This window comes from Trematosphaeria pertusa (assembly GCF_010094035.1).
Source record: "Trematosphaeria pertusa strain CBS 122368 unplaced genomic scaffold BU26scaffold_9, whole genome shotgun sequence".
NCBI classification, from domain to species: domain Eukaryota; kingdom Fungi; phylum Ascomycota; class Dothideomycetes; order Pleosporales; family Trematosphaeriaceae; genus Trematosphaeria; species Trematosphaeria pertusa.
This window is the reverse complement of record NW_022987220.1, coordinates 717,018-734,830: the sequence shown is the minus strand read 5'-3', so window position 1 is coordinate 734,830 and position 17,813 is coordinate 717,018. Positions and strand designations below refer to the sequence as shown.

The window sequence follows — 17,813 nt, the reverse complement described above, 5'->3', positions numbered from 1 at the left end:
AGGGGTGCAGGTTCGCAACAGGCAACGCCAGGAGTGGGAGGAAACCGCGTCTTGCGGGCTGTAGTCGGATGGCAGCTGTAGAGGCGCAGGTGGCTGGAATGAAGAGTGCTGTGGTGGAAGGCACGAAGGGCGAATAGACGGAGTGAGGCCGGATAGCCACGCCGGCCGGGCCACGGACGGCAATGACTGGCAAGATAGTAACAGGATCTGACGACTTGTACCTCCCAGGAGCGATGTTACGCCAAATGATCAGCCCGGGATCCCGATTGCTGAGAGGGTTAATCAACTGAGGCGCATTATTTGTGAGATGAAGGAAGGGCAAGGGTCTAATGATTGCCACACATACCTTTGCGCCGACGATATCGGACGATTAAAAGAGTAGGCAGGGAGTTGGCGAGTGTTGCGCTCCGCGGCGCAGACCTGCCCAAGAGGAGCTGTGGGACTGAAAGGCCGGGGCTGAGTCTCCCGGATTCCGGGGCTCTTCGAATCGATGCTTCAGAAAATTTTGATTCCGCTTGACAGTTGGACGGGTAAAGGTTCACTTCAACATGTTTTGGAGCTGTGGCGGAAAAGAACGCCACACTCAACGTACGAGTAGGCTTGTCGCCATCAACAAAGGGTCGGCACGGGCCAGGCACGGCAGTCCATGTGCGCGCTATGAACGCCCAATGGTATTCGTGGTGCGTTGAAGTGATGGTCATCCTTGGGTGGAACGAGGGTTCGACCAATTGGACTATGAGCGGCATGACGGCCCCGTAGTCATGTCGGATGACGATCCGGATGCCTATCACAGTAGTTTTGGAGACATCGAAACGATCCTCGGCATGATGCAGATTCCAGAAGGGACCGAATTCCTTCCTTGAAACGAATATACCGGAGCAGCTATCCCCAAATCGTGATGCGCTGGACAGATTCGGCGAGCAGCATCTGCAGGAGCGGTGCTGCAAGCAGCAGGTGATGAGAAACCTCCCTCGCTAATGCCTGCCCGCATCGCGAGGGTCGAGCTCGTCCAGGGCGCACGGCTGGCGGCTACGCATTGTCCCTCGGTTGGAGCTGGGTAGGGCTTTGCTGAGACGACGGCGGGTGAGCACGAGGATTGGCCTCTCACCCACACAGGCAAGGGAGGACAGCTCCGTTGAAGTGGTCCACGCGGGTGCTGCATAAGCGCAACCTCCGGTACAGTGCCCAATTGTAGTACGAAGCGCGCGATGCAGCCCGTTGAGAGCAAATTTTCGGCGCACGGCAGCTTCCAATTGCTCAGTTACCGTAGCCGTTCCGATTTGCTGTTGATTCTGCGCGAGAGTGCACGATGGCGGAAGGCAAAAAGTCACTTCAATCCGCCGTTGAGCTCGCCGACCGTCTTGAATACCCCTCATCGGTAGATTCCAAGGGGTTAGATTCTTGTCAATCCGAACCACGGCTCGACTGAGAGGGGTTGGATGCTCAGCCAGCCAACGCGCGTGATGAAGAAAGCAACCCCTGTCATCGCGGGCTTGCCATGTGTGGCACCGGTGCTCGAGAAACGTGTTTTCCCCACGCCCCAGCTTGCGCGTGTACGCATCCGGTCCGCGAGACCCACAAGGGCCCTCGAAGAACCCCCTCAGAGACTTCTAGCGGCGGGTCGGTGCCTTGGCATCACGCTTCCCATGAATCCCATCCATCAGCCGCATACTCGAGCACACTATACTCGCGTATATTTCCTACTGTGGTGCCGAACTTGCTAAAAATCCCAAAGCAGATGGCATGGGAAAGTACTGGGCTGATCTGGACCTACCAAGCCGGCGTCTAGACCGCGACGTTGCCCCTGCGCAGCTCCCGGCTGCCAGAGCCGGACCTCTCTGCTCGAGGCTCCAACGACACGTCTCAGGCACATTTCCATGTCTCCATGACGCGGGCCAGGCGCTACTGTACGTCTCCCGAGCACGGACATGGCGACCTCGGAAGCGTCTAACATCGGCCGTGGTATCGATCTGCCCGTGCGCCCAGATGCGATAGAGTTAGTGTCCATGCGTCTTTGCATCTCCGCGTCTATATCAAACTCCTCGGTCCTTCTTTTAGAGATATCCTGTGTCCCTTCGCTTAGGTCTGTGGAACGGGGACAGCAGAGGTACGCTCGTATCTGTCGTCAACTATTGAATCGACGCCGTGACGGCAGTGTGCATCAACCGCGTGCTATCGAGCCGGAAAAGAGGCAATTGAGATCTGCGCGCCGGCGTGTTGATGACGGTGTTGCGGGTCGGCAGCTTCCGCTCAGAATTACTGCCGATGCATGTTTCGGGCCCTGAAACTCTTGGGCCTCTGCTCCTTTCGCCCTACAGGACCATCTCTGGGCAACCCGGGATTGAGTGCGCAGTGGCTCAACCCCTGATCTGCCTTCCGATAAGGATACCGTTGGTCGGCTGGGTAAAGTCGTCATGGCGATCAATCGCTGGAGGTTTGCCCACTGCGACGATCGGCATGTCAGAAGTCTCTCGGCGGGATCGGCGTCGTCGTGCACAGCCCCAATGCAGCGTTGAGTGATGTCGGAGGCGTGCCGACGCTCTTGCGGCGGGTAATTGTTTGACGATCCGGGACTGGACCGGCATCCCAGTGGCGACTTAAGCTTCCAAGCCACGGCGAAACATGCTCGCGGGTGGATGTGACAGCGGAGAGCGGAGGTGAGCTGCGGGATGGGGAAATTCGAAAAGAAAATTCTGCATGGGACGTTTCGCCTGCCGCATCGTGGCTTCCTTTTGCGCCGGAGAAGGAGCGTTTTCGCATTCGGCCAATGAGCGGCCGCGGAGCGCTGCCGTCGGATATCCGTGGCAAGCCGGCACATTTGGGTGGCTTCGGAACTCGCCTGGTGCTTTTGGCGCGGCGACGACAGGCTCGTGAATAATGCGGTGGACTTCACCTCGTGTCCGGTGGTGGTGGGCGAGAATGTCTCGCAGCAGTCATCCCTTGAATGCCATTATGGGAGGTGCGACTTCCAGCACGTGGCGGAGCGAAAGGGACGCCAACCTAAACTAACCTTAATTGAACCTCCTCAACATTGCATCCCATGATGCCGAAGTCTCTGTACACTCCGGCGAAGCGTTTGCAGATGTAAATTTGAGATACTCGACTTCGGAGTGGGCCGCAGCTACCGCATTCGAATGCTTACGTGATGGGTGAATATGCCACCATCAGCTTCAAAGGCCTTTGGCATCCAATCGCCATAGCACTCCGTTGATTCCATCCTCAGTTCGGTAACAGTTTCTCATTAACACGCGAGAAATCGAAGCGAAACCCGTCTTCCAGATGGCGAAAGCTTCCCTGCGAGAATTTCTCAGGTGCCTGCCAAAGTGCGAACACCACATGCACCTCGAAGGCGCCCTCTCACCCCAATTGCTCTTCGAGCTCGCTGCCAAAAACAACACCACCCTCCCCCAAGACGATGCAGCCTTCAAATCGCCGGAAGCGCTTCTCGAGCGATACAGAAGGTATATAACCGTGACATTCCAAGCTTCTTCCCGCTTCAGGCGAGCTAACGGATACAGATTCACATCCCTTGACGACTTCCTGCACTACTACTACATCGGCATGTCCGTCCTAATAACGCACTCCGACTTCGAGGCTCTCGCATGGGACTACTTCCGGCATGCAAAAGCCGACGGCGTGGCGCATGCCGAGCTCTTCTTCGATCCTCAAGCGCACACTGCGCGCGGGGTCGGCTACTCCACCGCGGTTGCCGGGTTCGACGCAGCGTGCAAACGCGCGGAGAAAGAGCTGGGCATCACCTCGATATTAACGACGTGCTTCCTGCGGCACCTGCCTGTGGAGGACAGTCTGGCCGCATTTGATGCTGAGGATGTGCAGGAGAGCTACGTGAGCGGGGTGGTTAAAGGTATCGGATTGGATAGTAGTGAGAACGGGTATGCGCCTGAAGGCTTCAAAGAGCTGTTTGCGAAGGCGCGGCACCAGGGTCTTAATCTTACGACGCACGCGGGCGAAGAAGGCCCGGTCTCGTATATCGCCAGCGCGCTGGACAATCTCCGCGTGAGGCGGATCGATCATGGAATCAAGCTGGTTTACGACGAGCATCTGATGAAGAGGATCGCTTCTGAGAACATCATGCTCACGGTATGTCCGCTCAGCAACGTTGTGCTCCGCTGCGTAAACACCATCAAGGACGTCCCGATACGCAAACTCCTCAACGCTGGCGTCAAATTTAGCATCAACAGCGACGACCCCGCCTACTTCAGGGGATACATTCTCGATAACTATCTCGCTGTGCAGGATGCGTTTGGCTTGAGCGTGGAGGAATGGGAAGGCATTGTAAGAGCGGGGATCAACGGAAGCTGGTGCGGGGAGGACAGAAAGACGATATTATTGCAACTGTTGAAGGGAGTCGTTGTCGAATGGGAGGAGAGACTAGAGGAGGAAGCAGGACAAGTCAATGAGGGATTGCGGCGGCAGAGTCAAGAAATCGAAGTCCGCGCCTGATGGGATCCACGAGTCCCCACACATCGCATCTCCGTGGGTTCCAAAGCCTACAGTATCCACACGGTGGAAACACTTCAGCAATATTGCTCAGTGCTTGATCAGTTTGGCTGCATGAGGCTGCTGCTCGCTAAGCCTTGGGCCTTGCACTCGCCAGCCACGATTTCTTTCAGCTCTGTGTTTCGCGACTTCAGCCGCGCCATCAACAACTCCGACCAACCGCCCCACAAACACCCTTCCGCAATTTCACCTTCATCTTCCTGCTCGCCTGTGGTCCATACCTTTGACCGACCAGGTCCTGGCACGTTAGTCGACACGATGAGCTCTTCGCCCGCACCAGTCGAATCGCCGAATCAGTACAGCCTAGTATCCGATACCTACGGACCGGGCGTCGTCCTAGCCTGGATCTTAGTCGCCTACACCATTGCGGCGCACATCATTGAACGCGCCTCTCCGGGAATAGACACCATCAAACGCGACCTTCTCATAACCGTCAGCTTTCCCGCCGGCGTCGCCGTTCATCTCGTCATTCTAGTCAGCCAATATCCCGACCCGTATAAGGAGATCTGGACAACGACCGAAAACAAACTCCTACCGTATGCGACAGCCATATGGGCCCCTGCGGTAGTGTGCAGGATAGCTTCGGCATGAACCTCACGCTGGGCATAATGGCCTCCATTGCTGCACGACCAAACTGGCCCATCAAGAGATTGTGTCTGCTGGGAGTATCGAACACCTGGATCTTCATCGCCCTATGCTACGCACGACACGGATGGTCCTTGCTCGTTATTGGCGCAGCTTTCCTTCCAGCAGCGACACCATCAATTGGATGTCTATGGGGCGCTATGTGCTTCTGCATCGTGGCTTTCGCCCACTCCATAATCCGAACGTCCTTGCGGGGTTCTTGCATGGGGTTCTTCTTCCGTATGGTCGCTCTGGCCATTTCATTCGGCTTCCTTCTTTATATCATCGTCATCTTCGGCGGTTTGGGACTTGTTTGGTATTACTGGATCTTGCCCGATACGAACATTTCGATTGCCGAGTATGAGCAACTTCTGGCGCTCGCGGGGGGAATCATTAATGCTGCCTTTTCTCTGCGGCATATCCTCAGGACATACGGACCAAAGGCTCGGGCCACGTTGGTAAAGATGTGGACGGAAGCTCATGACACCGATTTCTGGTGATTGAAGTCTAGGTCGACAGCTCTGTGCGAGAACTTGGGAAAGCTCGTGGCTTGAATTCCAGAGTCTCTTTCGATAGTACAATAAGAGTTGAGGGCTTCACCTGAAGTGATCGCATCAGCCCCGTTATCCGAATCTCTTCTTCTTCCTCTTTATCTTCTTCGCCCTTGGTCCAGATCTTCGTTGGCCGAGCTGGGGCAGGGTCTAGCGTTGGCCGGTGGGGGCGTGAATCTGGTGTTTTTCATGCGCCGTTTGTTCAGCGCTACCGTAGGAGTGGATATCTGGAATGATGCTTGGCTGGGTCAGATGCGATTTAACTTGGTACACTGGATTCCAGGGCATTAACTAGACAGCACGTCGTAGCACCCAATGGTTCCACCACGCCCACGCCCACACTACAACCGCTCCAGTTTCCCACTCCCCCAAATCTTCCCGCCATCCAGCACAACCACATCCCCATTAACATGCCCGCCCGCCCGACTGCTCAAATACACCACCGCAGCCGCAATATCCTCCGGCCGTCCCAAGCGCCCATTCGGATTCGCCTGCTCCAGCGCTTCCACACCGCCGCTCCTCCTCATCAGCTCGTTCGCCATCTTCGACGGGAAGAAGCCCGGCGCGACGCCGTTGACGAGAACGTGCCGCGGCCCGAGCTCGACCGCGAGATTGCGCGCCAGGTGCAGCACGGCGGCTTTGGACGCAGAGTACGAGAACGAGGCGTTCGCGCCGAGCGAGCCGACGGCTATGCCGGCCACGGAGGTGGTCACGATGACGCGGGAGGGCTGCTCTTTGCTGGCCTTTGCCTGCAGGAGGGGCGCGAATCTGCGCGGTTTGGTTAGTCCGGGCTTGCTCGCAGACGCTGGCATCCACGAGCGCAAACGCACTTCTGGATAGTAAAAAACACCGCCTTGACATTCAAGTCCATAACCCGATCCCACCCGTTCTTCTCATCCACCTCGTCGAACGCCGCGCCCCACGTCGCCCCCGCGTTCGCGAACAGAATGTCCACGTGATCCGTCTCTTTGCCTACGTCTTGCACCAGCCGCTCAATCCCCGCGAGCGTCGAGCTATCCGCGGGTACGGCGTATGCACGGGCCCCTGGTTGCTTGTTTGGCAGCGCGTTGAGGGCTGCTACGGCGGCTTCACATGCTGCGGTTTTGCGCGAGGAGATGAAGACTTTGGAGCAGCCTGCTTGGAGGAGGCTGAGGCGGCGTTAGGGTGGGTATAGTTTGTTTTAGAGATTTTGGGAGGGAAGCGGTGGCACGGACCCCGATGCTGCGTGTAGGCCTAGGCCTCGCGAGCCGCCGGTTACGACGGCTACTTTGCCCGCGAGGGAGAAGATGTTGGCGAAGTCGTGGAGGTGGACGTCTGCTTCGGCCATGCTGGGCGCAAATAGAATAGATTAAGAGGAAATGAAGTGAGAAGGTATTACGATGGAGATTAGAAATCGATCAGTGCATTTGGGGAAGAGGGAAGATTGTTGGTGGTTGTTGCACCTCGGAGCGTGAACGTCTAGAACTTTGAAGTACCGAGGCTGCACTACCTACTCACGAATCGGGTTAGTCTTTTCAGCCCTTCGACATCTGGACCTTCAGCGGCTGGGTAGCATCTCTGGGCATGGATGTGCTCACACATCGTTCATTATTTTGTCCAAACTCCAGCAGAGCGCCCAGAATCCGGATACGCATAAAAGCGTGTACTTGAAAACCGCGCTAAGGGCCTAGGCGCCACAAAGCCTCCTGGCATCCATCCCCGACCTCACAAAGTATTCCTTTCCATTAGCACGCCGTCCGACCGAGAATCCTATGCCGGCTATGGCGGGCGGCGGTCCCACGCCATCTGTAGCTAAGTGTACCTCGCTCCCTGGCGAGGGCGGCGTAATGTCCATGCCCGAGCCGTCTCGCAAACTCCAGCAGGCGCGCTTGAGGCGAAGATCGTGTAAGGAACACCTCCTTTCTCGGCCGTTGTACAAATAGTGCCTTCGCGGGAAGGGATACTGGACAACCTGTTAATGGACGTCGGGCACGGTTGGAATGGGTGGCGGAGGCCGCTAAGACCCACGCTGCGAAGACGCCTAGATCGTAGGTATCTCCGGCCTATCGTGTGGGTTGGATATCCATCTACGCTGTAGTCCGTCGACATGTCGACGGCGTGAAGGGCCGGGAGTGCGCAGAAAAGGGTCGACGATGGTCTAGCTGTAGAAGAAGGAGTGGTGAGTAACGACTGGCTGAGGTCTTAGGAGTAGGAGAGCTGAATACGGAAAATTGTGGCGGGGGGCTACGAGCGCACAGAGTTGGGCTTCAAAGCTGCCTTTGTCGCGGCGGCGGCCGAAGGTATCCATAGGCTACTTAGGAAGACCTCCACAATACCGCACAGACTCCCCGTGCTTCTTCGTAGCGTCCTTCCACACAGCCGCCCAGTACTTTCGTCCGCGCCGCTTGACGACATTCCGCAACGAGAACGCTGCATTTATGCACCCGCCCACGAGTGCCAAAGCCTGTCCAAGCTCAAGAACAGGATGACCCGACTTGGGCAGCATGCGCGACCACATCTCAAACCCGACCCACCCATTCACACACACGACAAAAAGAATCGATAAGAAGCTAAGGAAAGCCGTCCCCAGCAGCGCAAATACCTCCATAGAAGTAAGGACCCCGACGCCTCTGACGGGTTGATACAGGGACGCAATGAGTGAAATCAAGATGTGCAAGACGACCCATAGTAGGAGCGGCGTCACGAATAGCGCGTATGCCGCTCCGCAGATCTTTTGGCCAGCTCCAAAGATGCCGACGCCGTGTTGAGATCCGGGAAAGCTTTCGAAGCACAGGGCGACCGAGATCCAGAGACTAGAAACCCCGAGCAGCCAGAATCGCTTTTTCGGCAACGGTTCCTGACTCTTGCGAACAAACTCGGTCGAGCGTCCGAAGTGCAGGAAGAGAAAGGCTAGAATGGTGTTCATTGCTAACGCAATTCTGCACATCAACGCAGAAGCCCATATCGCAGCGGCGTAGGGCACGAGCTGCTCTTCTGTAGTTGTCCAGATCTCTTTTCGTGGGCCGGGAAATCGCGCAACTTGGAGGACGAGGTGGATAGCAACGGCAATAAGGTAGGAGATTGTGATGACGAGGTCGCGCTTGATCATGTCGATGCTGGGAGACTTCTCCTGGCCGATTTGCGCGGCGATTGTATAAGCGACGAGGATCCAAGCGAGGAAAACGCTAGGACCATACGTGTCCGACACTCGATTGTACAGATTTGGAACCTTTTCTAGGCTGTATTCGTCCTTGGTGCTAGCGGATGGAGCGGTGCCGAGCATTCTCGTTGGAGAGCGACAACGTGAAACTCCAGCAACGTAGAGTTAGAATTGCAAAACTAGAATGCGGTGGTGAGCGGCGCTGATTTGTTTGGTGGGGAGCAGCTGGCGTTTTGAGAAGTGACCCGGCACGAGAGCTGAAAAGAATGAAATTGGTGGCTGGCGGCTGAGCGGCTCCAATGCTTGGCCAGAAGACAGCCTTGCCCATCAAGTCTACTGAACGCTAGGAACCATTACATGAAGCTGTGAGTCTAGAAGTGTGGCACATGAAGGGAAAGATTCTAAGGAAGCGAACTCTACTCAGAGCTTACTCTCACCCGGTTGGCGTAATCGAACAACACCCTGCGTCCATTAGCTTGTAGTTCTGCCTCTGGACCGCCGCGGTCCACTCACCTCTTGCACGCAACTCGCAATGAGCTTGCCATCACGAGAGAACATCCGCTGGAAGACCAGTCCGCGCCCGTCGCCGCTCCACGGCGTGTCCATTTCAGTGAACATCCACTCGTCTGCTCGGAAATTCCGCGGGTCGTGGAAGTATATAGTATGGTCGAGACTGACCATCATGCCAATCTCTGGCTGTGTTTTCTTTTTGGATATAGTCTCCCCGTTCTTGTATTGGCGTATGCGCTCAAGATCGGCCTGATCGAGGAATTTGACGCGTTTCAGTTCCTCGTCATCCATGGCAAGCAGCTTCTTGAGCACGTCCTCGTCAATGCTGGACTTAGTGTTGCTCTTGCGGACGGCAGAGTATCTCCACAGCTTGTGTGTCCGCGCGATGGTGCCGATGAAGTAGCTATCGGACATGTATGCCAGGGCGGCGAGGTGGGCTTCGTGGCCGCCGGCGGGAGAGATGCGGCCGCGGGCTTTTATCCATTGCCTGCACTTCTTCGTATGTGGATGAGGAGAATCATCTAATAGCCATCAGTGCTTGCGCAACAGGGAGCGTATCCAGAATTGTCGTACTATTCAGAATCTCGATTCTCTGGCTCTGAAACGGCCCCGTTGATGCGCCGCCATAATCAAGGTCATCCATGCCCTCAATGGGCCCCGGGATATCTGTCGGCATCTCGGCCGAGTGCTCCACCAGCTTCTCGCCCCCTGCATTCTGTCGCACGAAGCTGATGGTGGTCGTGAAGATGACCTTCCCTCGCTGCCGCGCTTGCACTGTCCGGGTCGCGAACGACTTCCCCGAGCGTACCCGTTCGACATGGTATATGATGGGGATCTCGGAGTTACCGGCGAGAACGAAGTAGCAGTGCATTGAGTGGACGGTGAAATCCTTCGGCACTGTTCGCTGAGCAGCACTCAGGGTCTGTGCAATGGCAGCGCCGCCATAGATGCCGCGCGCCCCTGGAGGATGCCATAGCGGACGCGTGTTGGTGAAGAGGTCCGGGTCTATGTCGGAGAGCTGCGTAAGCTCCAGCAGGTTCTCAATGGCGGATTGCGACGGATTGAGGGGCGGCGGGCGGATGAGCGTGGACATGGCGAGTGCCTACAAGGACTGCGAGAGTGGTGAGCGCTGGAGGTTAGCAGGAGTGACCAAAGATTATATGCAATCCGTCGGCCGCGACATTGCTTGGACGTCTGGATGCGTTGAGCCGAGGCAATGGCGCGTCACGGGATGGTAGATTCACGGGCGTCTTTGGCGAGTGCCGTCGCGCGCTGACTAAGGCGCACCTGCCGCCCGAGGCCGCCAAGCCTGGGAAACGTCATGGAGCCCTGCGCCGTGCCTGACACGCAGACACGGTATTGGCTTCATGTCAATGTGCGCCTGCAGCATTCACCCCCCGAGTTGTCGCCATTGAATCCCCTCACGCCTCGCACCTGCGCGACCCTCCTCTGCGCTCTCCAGGGCTAGCAGACGTCGTCCCCTGGCCGCCCGCTGTTGACATGTCGCGAGCCGCCACCTCCACCTCCACACACGCCCACCCGTAGCTTCAAACGTTGGATTCCAGCCATGGCCGAGAATAATCCAGAGCTCCAGGCGAAGCTGCGGGAGCTAGACCACGAGCTGGAGGAGGGCGACATCACGCAGAAAGGGTGCGTGTGCGCCGCCAATATTGTTGGGCTGCAGCCGCTGCTCGGGCGCATACTCGCGGACCGCTGTGCTAACAGTATTGCAGCTACGAAAAGCGCAGAACGATTCTGCTATCCCAGTTTCTCGGCCCCGCGCAAACACAGCAGCTCCAGAATGAATTGCGCCTCAACAGCGTGAGCACCGAGGGCTCGGGGTCGCGCTCCGCGTCGCTCGCCGCCCTTTCTGGACAACCGCAACCGCCGCCGGCCCTCGAGCTGCCGCGCCCCGAGTCGTCCTATGGCGCGCCGCCCGCTAACAATGGGAGGAACTCCGAGTACATGGCCTATCCGCCGAGCCAGGTTGGCCGCTTCCAGGAGAAGCAGCTGGGCATCAGGACCACTTCGCTCCAGCGGCAGCCATCGCACAGCAGCGAAACCTTCCTCCCTCGACCGCAGACCCCAGAATACGGATACTCGCGCGACGGCACCATGGTCACCGCGAACTACGCATTCAATCCGGAGACGCAGCCGGGCTATGACGGAGGCTACAGTTCACCAGGAGGAGGAGGAGGAGATGTGACCCGGCAAAGCACGATGCTGGATGCGCACCAGGGCTACTTCTCTGACTTTACCGGCCAGCAGATGCAGGACCAACGCGACTCGTATGGCGGGCCAAACAGATACTCTTCTGGAGATACCTTCTCTCCAACCGCCGCGATTCCGCCGCCCATGATGAACCCCAATGACCTTCCAGGAGGCCTTGTTGAGACGCAAATGCCGCTCGAGCCGCGCGACCTTCCATTCGATGTCTACGACCCGCACAACCCAAACACTCTGATGTCAAAATTTGACAACATTGGCGCCGTCCTCCGGCACAGAGGGCGCACGCAACCTCGGCAGACCGCCTTCTGGGTGCTAGATGCAAAGGGCAAAGAGACGGCCTCGATAACGTGGGAAAAGGTGTCCAGCAGAGCGGAAAAGGTAGCCAAGGTGATTCGGGACAAGAGCAACCTGTATCGGGGCGATCGGGTGGCATTGGTGTACCGGGACACGGAGATCATCGAATTCGCCGTTGCATTGATGGGCTGCTTTATCGCAGGCGTTGTGGCGGTCCCCATTAATAGCGTGGATGACTATCAGAAACTCAATCTTCTTTTGACTACCACCCAAGCGCATCTTGCCCTGACGACCGATAACAACTTGAAGGCCTTCCATCGTGACATCAGCCAGAACCGCCTGAAATGGCCCAGCGGGGTGGAGTGGTGGAAAACGAACGAGTTCGGGAGCTACCATCCAAAGAAGCACGACGATACACCTCCGCTACAAGTTCCCGAGGTGGCGTACATCGAATTCTCGCGCGCTCCAACTGGCGACTTGCGTGGCGTCGTTCTCAGTCACCGTACCATCATGCATCAGATGGCCTGCATCAGCGCTATCGTGACCACGATTCCTACCGGTAGCGGGAGCTCAGACACGTTCAGTTCAACCTTGCGAGACAAGAAGGGCAACTTCATCGCACCCCCATCCAGGGCCTCACCTACCGAAGTCATTCTGAGCTATCTCGATCCACGCGAGAGCGCGGGCATGATCATGAGTGTCTTGTTCGCTGTCTATGGTGGGCATACCACTGTGTGGCTGGAAGCACAGACGGTCGAAACTCCTGGCATGTATGCCCACCTCATCACCAAGTACAAAACCACCATCATGGTTGCGGATTACCCTGGCTTGAAACACGCTGCGTACAACTATCAGCAAGATCCAATGGCGACAAGAAACTTCAAGAAGAACATGGAGCCCAATTTCGCATCAGTGAAGATGTGCCTCATCGACACGCTGACGGTGGACTGCGAGTTCCATGAAATATTGGGTGACCGATGGTTACGGCCCTTAAGGAACCCCAGGGCCAATCAGTTGATCGCGCCCATGCTGTGCTTACCTGAACATGGCGGCATGATAATATCCATCAGGGACTGGCTAGGCGGCGAGGAACGCATGGGCTGTCCGCTGAACATCGAAGAAGAGGAGCCTGACGCGGACGAGAAGACAGAGGACCCGACTGCTCTCAACGGCTATTCTAGTCTCATTGGCGGAGGCGTCACTAAGAAGAGGGACCAAAAGAAAAGTCGCACTGAACTAACCGAAATACTCTTAGACAAGGAGGCTCTCAAGATGAACGAAGTGGTCGTCGTAGCCCTGGGAGAAGAGGCAAGAAAACGCGCGGGCGAGCCGGGCACCATGCGAGTCGGTGCTTTTGGATATCCCATACCGGATGCCACTGTTGCCGTCGTCGACCCTGAGACGAGCTTGCTCTGTTCACTATACACTATAGGAGAGATATGGGTGGACTCACCGTCTCTGTCTGGCGGATTCTGGCAGCTTCAGAAACACACCGAAACCATCTTCCACGCTCGGCCATACCGATTTGTCGAGGGCAGTCCGACACCGCAAATGCTGGAATTGGAGTTCCTGCGAACTGGCCTCCTGGGGTTCATTGTTGAGGGCAAAGTCTTTGTGCTGGGGCTGTATGAAGATCGGATCCGGCAACGAGTAGAATGGGTCGAGCATGGCGTGTTTGAAGCGGAGCATCGGTACTTCTTCGTGCAGCACCTCGTCGGCAGCATCATGAGGACCGTCCCGAAGATCTATGACTGGTAAGTCTCGGTCGTCTCTTCGATGTCTGCTCTAACTGTGTGCCAGCTCTGCTTTCGATGCCCACGTCAATGGGGAGTATCTACCTATTATTTTGATTGAGACGCAGGCTGCCTCAACCGCGCCAACCAACCCTGGAGGTCCACCGCGGCAGTTGGATATACCATTTCTCGATTCCTTATCTGAACGATGCATGGAGTTGCTGTACCAGGAACATCACCTGCGCGTCTACTGCGTGATGATCACGGCGCCGAACACACTACCGCGAGTTATCAAGAACGGGCGGCGCGAAATCGGCAACATGCTTTGCCGAAGAGAATTCGACAACGGCTCGCTTCCCTGCGTGCACGTCAAGTTCGGCGTCGAAAGTGCGGTTCAGAACATCGCCTTAGGTGATGACCCTGCCGGAGGGATCTGGTCACCGCAGGCTTCCATGGCACGCCAAAACTATCTCCTGCTGCAGGACAAGCAGTACTCCGGCGTTGACCACCGAGAGGTCGTCATCGACGATCGGACGTCAACACCCCTCAACCAGTTCTCCAACATCCACGATCTCATGCAGTGGCGCGTGTCACGGCAATCAGAAGAGTTGTCCTACTGCACTATTGACGGCAGAGGCAAGGAAGGAAAGGGTGTCAACTGGAAGAAATTCGACCTCAAAGTGGCTGCTGTGGCCATGTACCTGAAGAACAAGGTGAAGCTCCAAGCTGGCGACCACGTTCTGTTGATGTACACGCACTCGGAAGAGTTCGTCTTTGCCATCCACGCCTGCTTCGTGCTCGGCGTGACGGCTATTCCCATGGCCCCAGTCGATCAAAACCGGCTGAACGAGGATGCGCCTGCGCTGCTTCATATCATCGCCGACTTCAGAGTCAAGGCAATCATAGCCAACGCGGAAGTCGACCATTTACTGAAGATAAAGGCGGTATCGCAGCATCTCAAACAATCAGCGGTAATTCTCAAGGTCAATATGCCAAATGTCTACAACACCACGAAGCCACCTAAGCAGTCTTCTGGTTGTCGGGACCTAGGGCTGACTATACGGCCTGCTTGGGTTCAGCCCGGGTATCCGGTGCTCGTCTGGACTTTTTGGACGCCGGATCAAAGACGCATCGCGGTGCAACTGGGCCATAACACCATCATGGCACTTTGCAAGGTCCAGAAGGAGACGTGCCAGATGACGAGCACGAGACCTGTCCTCGGGTGCGTACGCAGCACAATCGGCCTGGGCTTCATTCACACTTGCGTTATGGGCATCTTCCTCGCTGCTCCAACGTATCTTGTGTCGCCCGTCGATTTTGCCCAGAATCCCAACATTCTCCTGCAGACGCTGTCGCGATACAAGATTAAGGATGCGTACGCGACAAGTCAGATGCTTGACCATGCCATGGCGCATGGAGCTGGGAAGGCTATGGCTCTGCATGAGCTTAAGAATCTCATGATTGCGACCGACGGCAGGCCGCGAGTCGATGTCTGTAAGTATATCTATCTCGACAGTACAGATGATCAGTTGACCATGCGCAGATCAACGAGTGCGGGTGCATTTTGCACCTGCAGGCTTAGACCGGACTGCGATCAACACTGTCTACTCGCACGTCCTCAACCCCATGGTAGCCTCGCGGTCGTACATGTGCATCGAGCCAATCGAGCTGCACCTCGACATGAACGCCTTGCGACGAGGCCTGATAATGCCGGTAGATCCCGACACCGAGCCGCATGCGCTGCTCGTGCAAGATTCCGGCATGGTGCCCGTCAGCACGCAAATCTCCATCGTCAACCCCGAAACCAACCAGCTCTGCCTCGTCGGAGAATACGGCGAGATCTGGGTGCAGTCGGAAGCTAATGCACATAGCTTCTACGGCTCCAAGGAGCGCCTCGATGCCGAGCGGTTTAATGGCAGGACGGTCGACGGAGATCCAAATGTGCGCTACGTCCGCACCGGGGACCTGGGCTTCTTACACAATGTTACCCGCCCCATCGGGCCTAATGGCGCGCCCGTCGACATGCAAGTCCTGTTCGTTTTGGGCAGCATTGGCGATACTTTTGAGGTTAATGGATTGAACCATTTCTCCATGGATATTGAGTCGTCGGCGGAGCGCTGCCACCGCAATATCGTCCCTGGGGGTTGGTACGTATTAGTTCTTTGTTCTCTTTGTTGCATAGTCTTATAGAACGTTTCTAACAATGCGCAGCGCTGTCTTCCAAGCGGGCGGCCTGGTAGTCGTAGTAGTCGAAATCTTCCGGCGCAACTTCCTCGCCTCCATGGTTCCCGTCATCGTAAACTCCATCCTCAACGAGCACCAACTTGTCATCGACATCGTCGCCTTCGTCATAAAAGGTGACTTCCATCGGTCCCGCCTGGGCGAAAAGCAGCGCGGCAAGATCCTCGCAGGATGGGTAACGCGCAAGATGCGCACCATCGCGCAATATAGCATCCGCGACCTGGGCGGCGACGGAAACCAAATCACCGAGGTAGCGGAACCGGGTGGTCGCGCTTCGATGGCGACCTTCAGGAACAGTGGACCCGGCAGCATAAAAGGCAGCATGCGCGCATCAAGCTTGAGAGCGAGTAGTATGCTCAACATGACGGCGATGCAAAACCTGTCGCTGCAGACGGGCAGCGCGCAGGAACTTCCCGGAAACTCGCAGATGATGAGCTATTCGTCGCTGCCCACCGGCCTATCAGAAATGCCGGCTGAACGCTACCCAGAGAGCATTCCTGAGCTCGGCACCGGGAGCGGCATTGGAGCGCAGTGGGATGGCAGCGATGCTACGCCGACGGAAGTCAAGAAAGAGTTCCCGCCGCATCTGCAGACGGATTCGAAGAACGGGCCGGTGCACTACTCGCCGCTGGACACCAAGGGCGTGTTCGACTCCACGTCTTCCTCGAGCCAGAGCCAGAACTCGCAGCAGCTGCTACAGAACTACAGTAACCATCAGCAATACGGCGCCTCGGGGCTATCCACCTCTCCGCTCCCTAACGTCCTGCGTCCAGGCGGCTCGCAGGAGGAAATGGCACCGCCGGAACCGCACTACGGCAATAAACCGTATCTTCCACCACAGCAGCAGCAGCAGCAGCGGCAGGATGTGAACCAGTACCCTCCACCGCAGGCGGGCGATCGATGGAGCTTGCCGAGCCAGCAGCACACCGGTGGTCTGAGAGTCGCGAACGCGAGCCGAGATAGTAGTGACGAGGAGAACGACGAGTGGCGCCAGGATGCGCGCATGGCGATGAATTTCGCCGGCGCGGGACCGGGGGACATTGGGCGGTATAGGTAGTCGGTTGGTGGTTCAGGCGGGCGTTTCACCTTAGGTGTGCTTTGGCAAGAGCGTTGGTGGGCAGTTATTTGGGGATGGAGGCTTGAAGGTTTCAAGCTTTTGGCGTGGGGTGCGTTGCATGTGGTGGTGACGAGCGGGTGTTTGGGTAGGATAGGATAGGATAGGATATGAATGGTGTTGGGGGCTATGATGGGTGATGGGCCTGGTTGAGGCGGTGGAGCGGTGGAGCAATTTTTCCTTTTTGCATCGACGTAGGTATCCTTCCGCATTGAATGCACGCACGGGACTTGGTGGCATTGACAGCGAAAATGATTATCATTCATTTCGCTTTGGAGACTCCACATGGCTATGATGTCGTGAGTGGTGTACCATAGTACTCGTCTGCCTGTCCTGTCATGTGATAGAAACAGGCACAGGCACATGCATACGCAGTACGCCTACGCAGCGCAGCGTTCCGGAGGGTAGGTAGGTAGGACGGAAGTACATGGACGGCAGCAGCACCATACACCGATTCAAATCCAACCCATGCGTCGACATGAATCTCGCGCCGTCCATTCCGCTGGCACGACCCTCACCTCTTTATCATCCCATCCCCATTACTACTTCCCCTCTCTCTCCCTTCCTATCTCATCCGATAGGCGCAAAAATCACCCACCGGAGTCTTCGCACGCCCCGCCCAGCTATCGTGGAGATTGCGCAGGAACCCGCCGTGGCGCCAAACTCCGCTCACAGAGGGGCCCCGGGGTCTTGGTACGCACTTTCACGGCTTGTCAGCGTCAGGGGGTGCGGTTTGGAAACAAAGGGATCGGCGGCAGGGGTTGGGTTGGTGCGACTTGACTCGACTTGGCTAGATAACCGAGATAGGAGATAGGGTGCGCCGGAGGTCTGGAACGGAGCTGGCAACTGGCAACGTC

The 17,813-nt window shown here is 56.8% G+C and overlaps 6 protein-coding genes across 6 annotated transcripts; 3 read left to right on the top strand and 3 right to left on the bottom strand.

The window, feature by feature from the left end:
• Positions 1-3,279: 3,279 nt before the first annotated feature.
• Positions 3,280-4,464, top strand: BU26DRAFT_429238 (adenosine deaminase; the record flags this gene model as incomplete). The annotated part of the gene is made up of 2 exons (XM_033823822.1): positions 3,280-3,461; positions 3,519-4,464. 2 exons carry the CDS (start codon positions 3,280-3,282, stop codon positions 4,462-4,464), a joined length of 1,128 nt encoding a protein of 375 aa, XP_033682283.1.
• Positions 4,465-4,779: 315 nt separating this feature from the next.
• BU26DRAFT_566264 (uncharacterized protein) lies at positions 4,780-5,645 on the top strand (the record flags this gene model as incomplete). Its single annotated transcript, XM_033833498.1, has 2 exons — positions 4,780-5,015; positions 5,069-5,645. The coding sequence occupies 2 exons, from the start codon at positions 4,780-4,782 to the stop codon at positions 5,643-5,645; spliced, it is 813 nt and encodes a 270-aa protein (XP_033682282.1).
• Positions 5,646-6,037: 392 nt separating this feature from the next.
• On the bottom strand, positions 6,038-7,023 carry BU26DRAFT_531986 (bile acid 7-dehydroxylase 1/3; the record flags this gene model as incomplete). The annotated part of the gene is made up of 3 exons (XM_033831067.1): positions 6,038-6,464; positions 6,527-6,844; positions 6,911-7,023. The coding sequence occupies 3 exons, from the start codon at positions 7,021-7,023 to the stop codon at positions 6,038-6,040; spliced, it is 858 nt and encodes a 285-aa protein (XP_033682281.1).
• Positions 7,024-7,986: 963 nt separating this feature from the next.
• BU26DRAFT_566262 (uncharacterized protein) lies at positions 7,987-8,958 on the bottom strand (the record flags this gene model as incomplete). Its single annotated transcript, XM_033833497.1, has 1 exon — positions 7,987-8,958. One exon carries the CDS (start codon positions 8,956-8,958, stop codon positions 7,987-7,989), a length of 972 nt encoding a protein of 323 aa, XP_033682280.1.
• A 148-nt stretch (positions 8,959-9,106) lies between these two features.
• Positions 9,107-10,561, bottom strand: BU26DRAFT_345250 (Thioesterase/thiol ester dehydrase-isomerase). The gene is made up of 3 exons (XM_033822374.1): positions 9,919-10,561; positions 9,349-9,866; positions 9,107-9,297 (listed from the first exon to the last, which is right to left on the bottom strand). Exons 1-3 carry the CDS (start codon positions 10,436-10,438, stop codon positions 9,256-9,258), a joined length of 1,080 nt encoding a protein of 359 aa, XP_033682279.1. The 5' UTR covers positions 10,439-10,561; the 3' UTR covers positions 9,107-9,255.
• A 984-nt stretch (positions 10,562-11,545) lies between these two features.
• On the top strand, positions 11,546-17,204 carry BU26DRAFT_486794 (acyl-CoA ligase). The gene is made up of 4 exons (XM_033825927.1): positions 11,546-13,622; positions 13,669-15,095; positions 15,145-15,748; positions 15,813-17,204. Exons 1-4 carry the CDS (start codon positions 11,566-11,568, stop codon positions 16,897-16,899), a joined length of 5,175 nt encoding a protein of 1,724 aa, XP_033682278.1. The 5' UTR covers positions 11,546-11,565; the 3' UTR covers positions 16,900-17,204.
• The last annotated feature ends 609 nt before the right edge of the window (positions 17,205-17,813 follow it).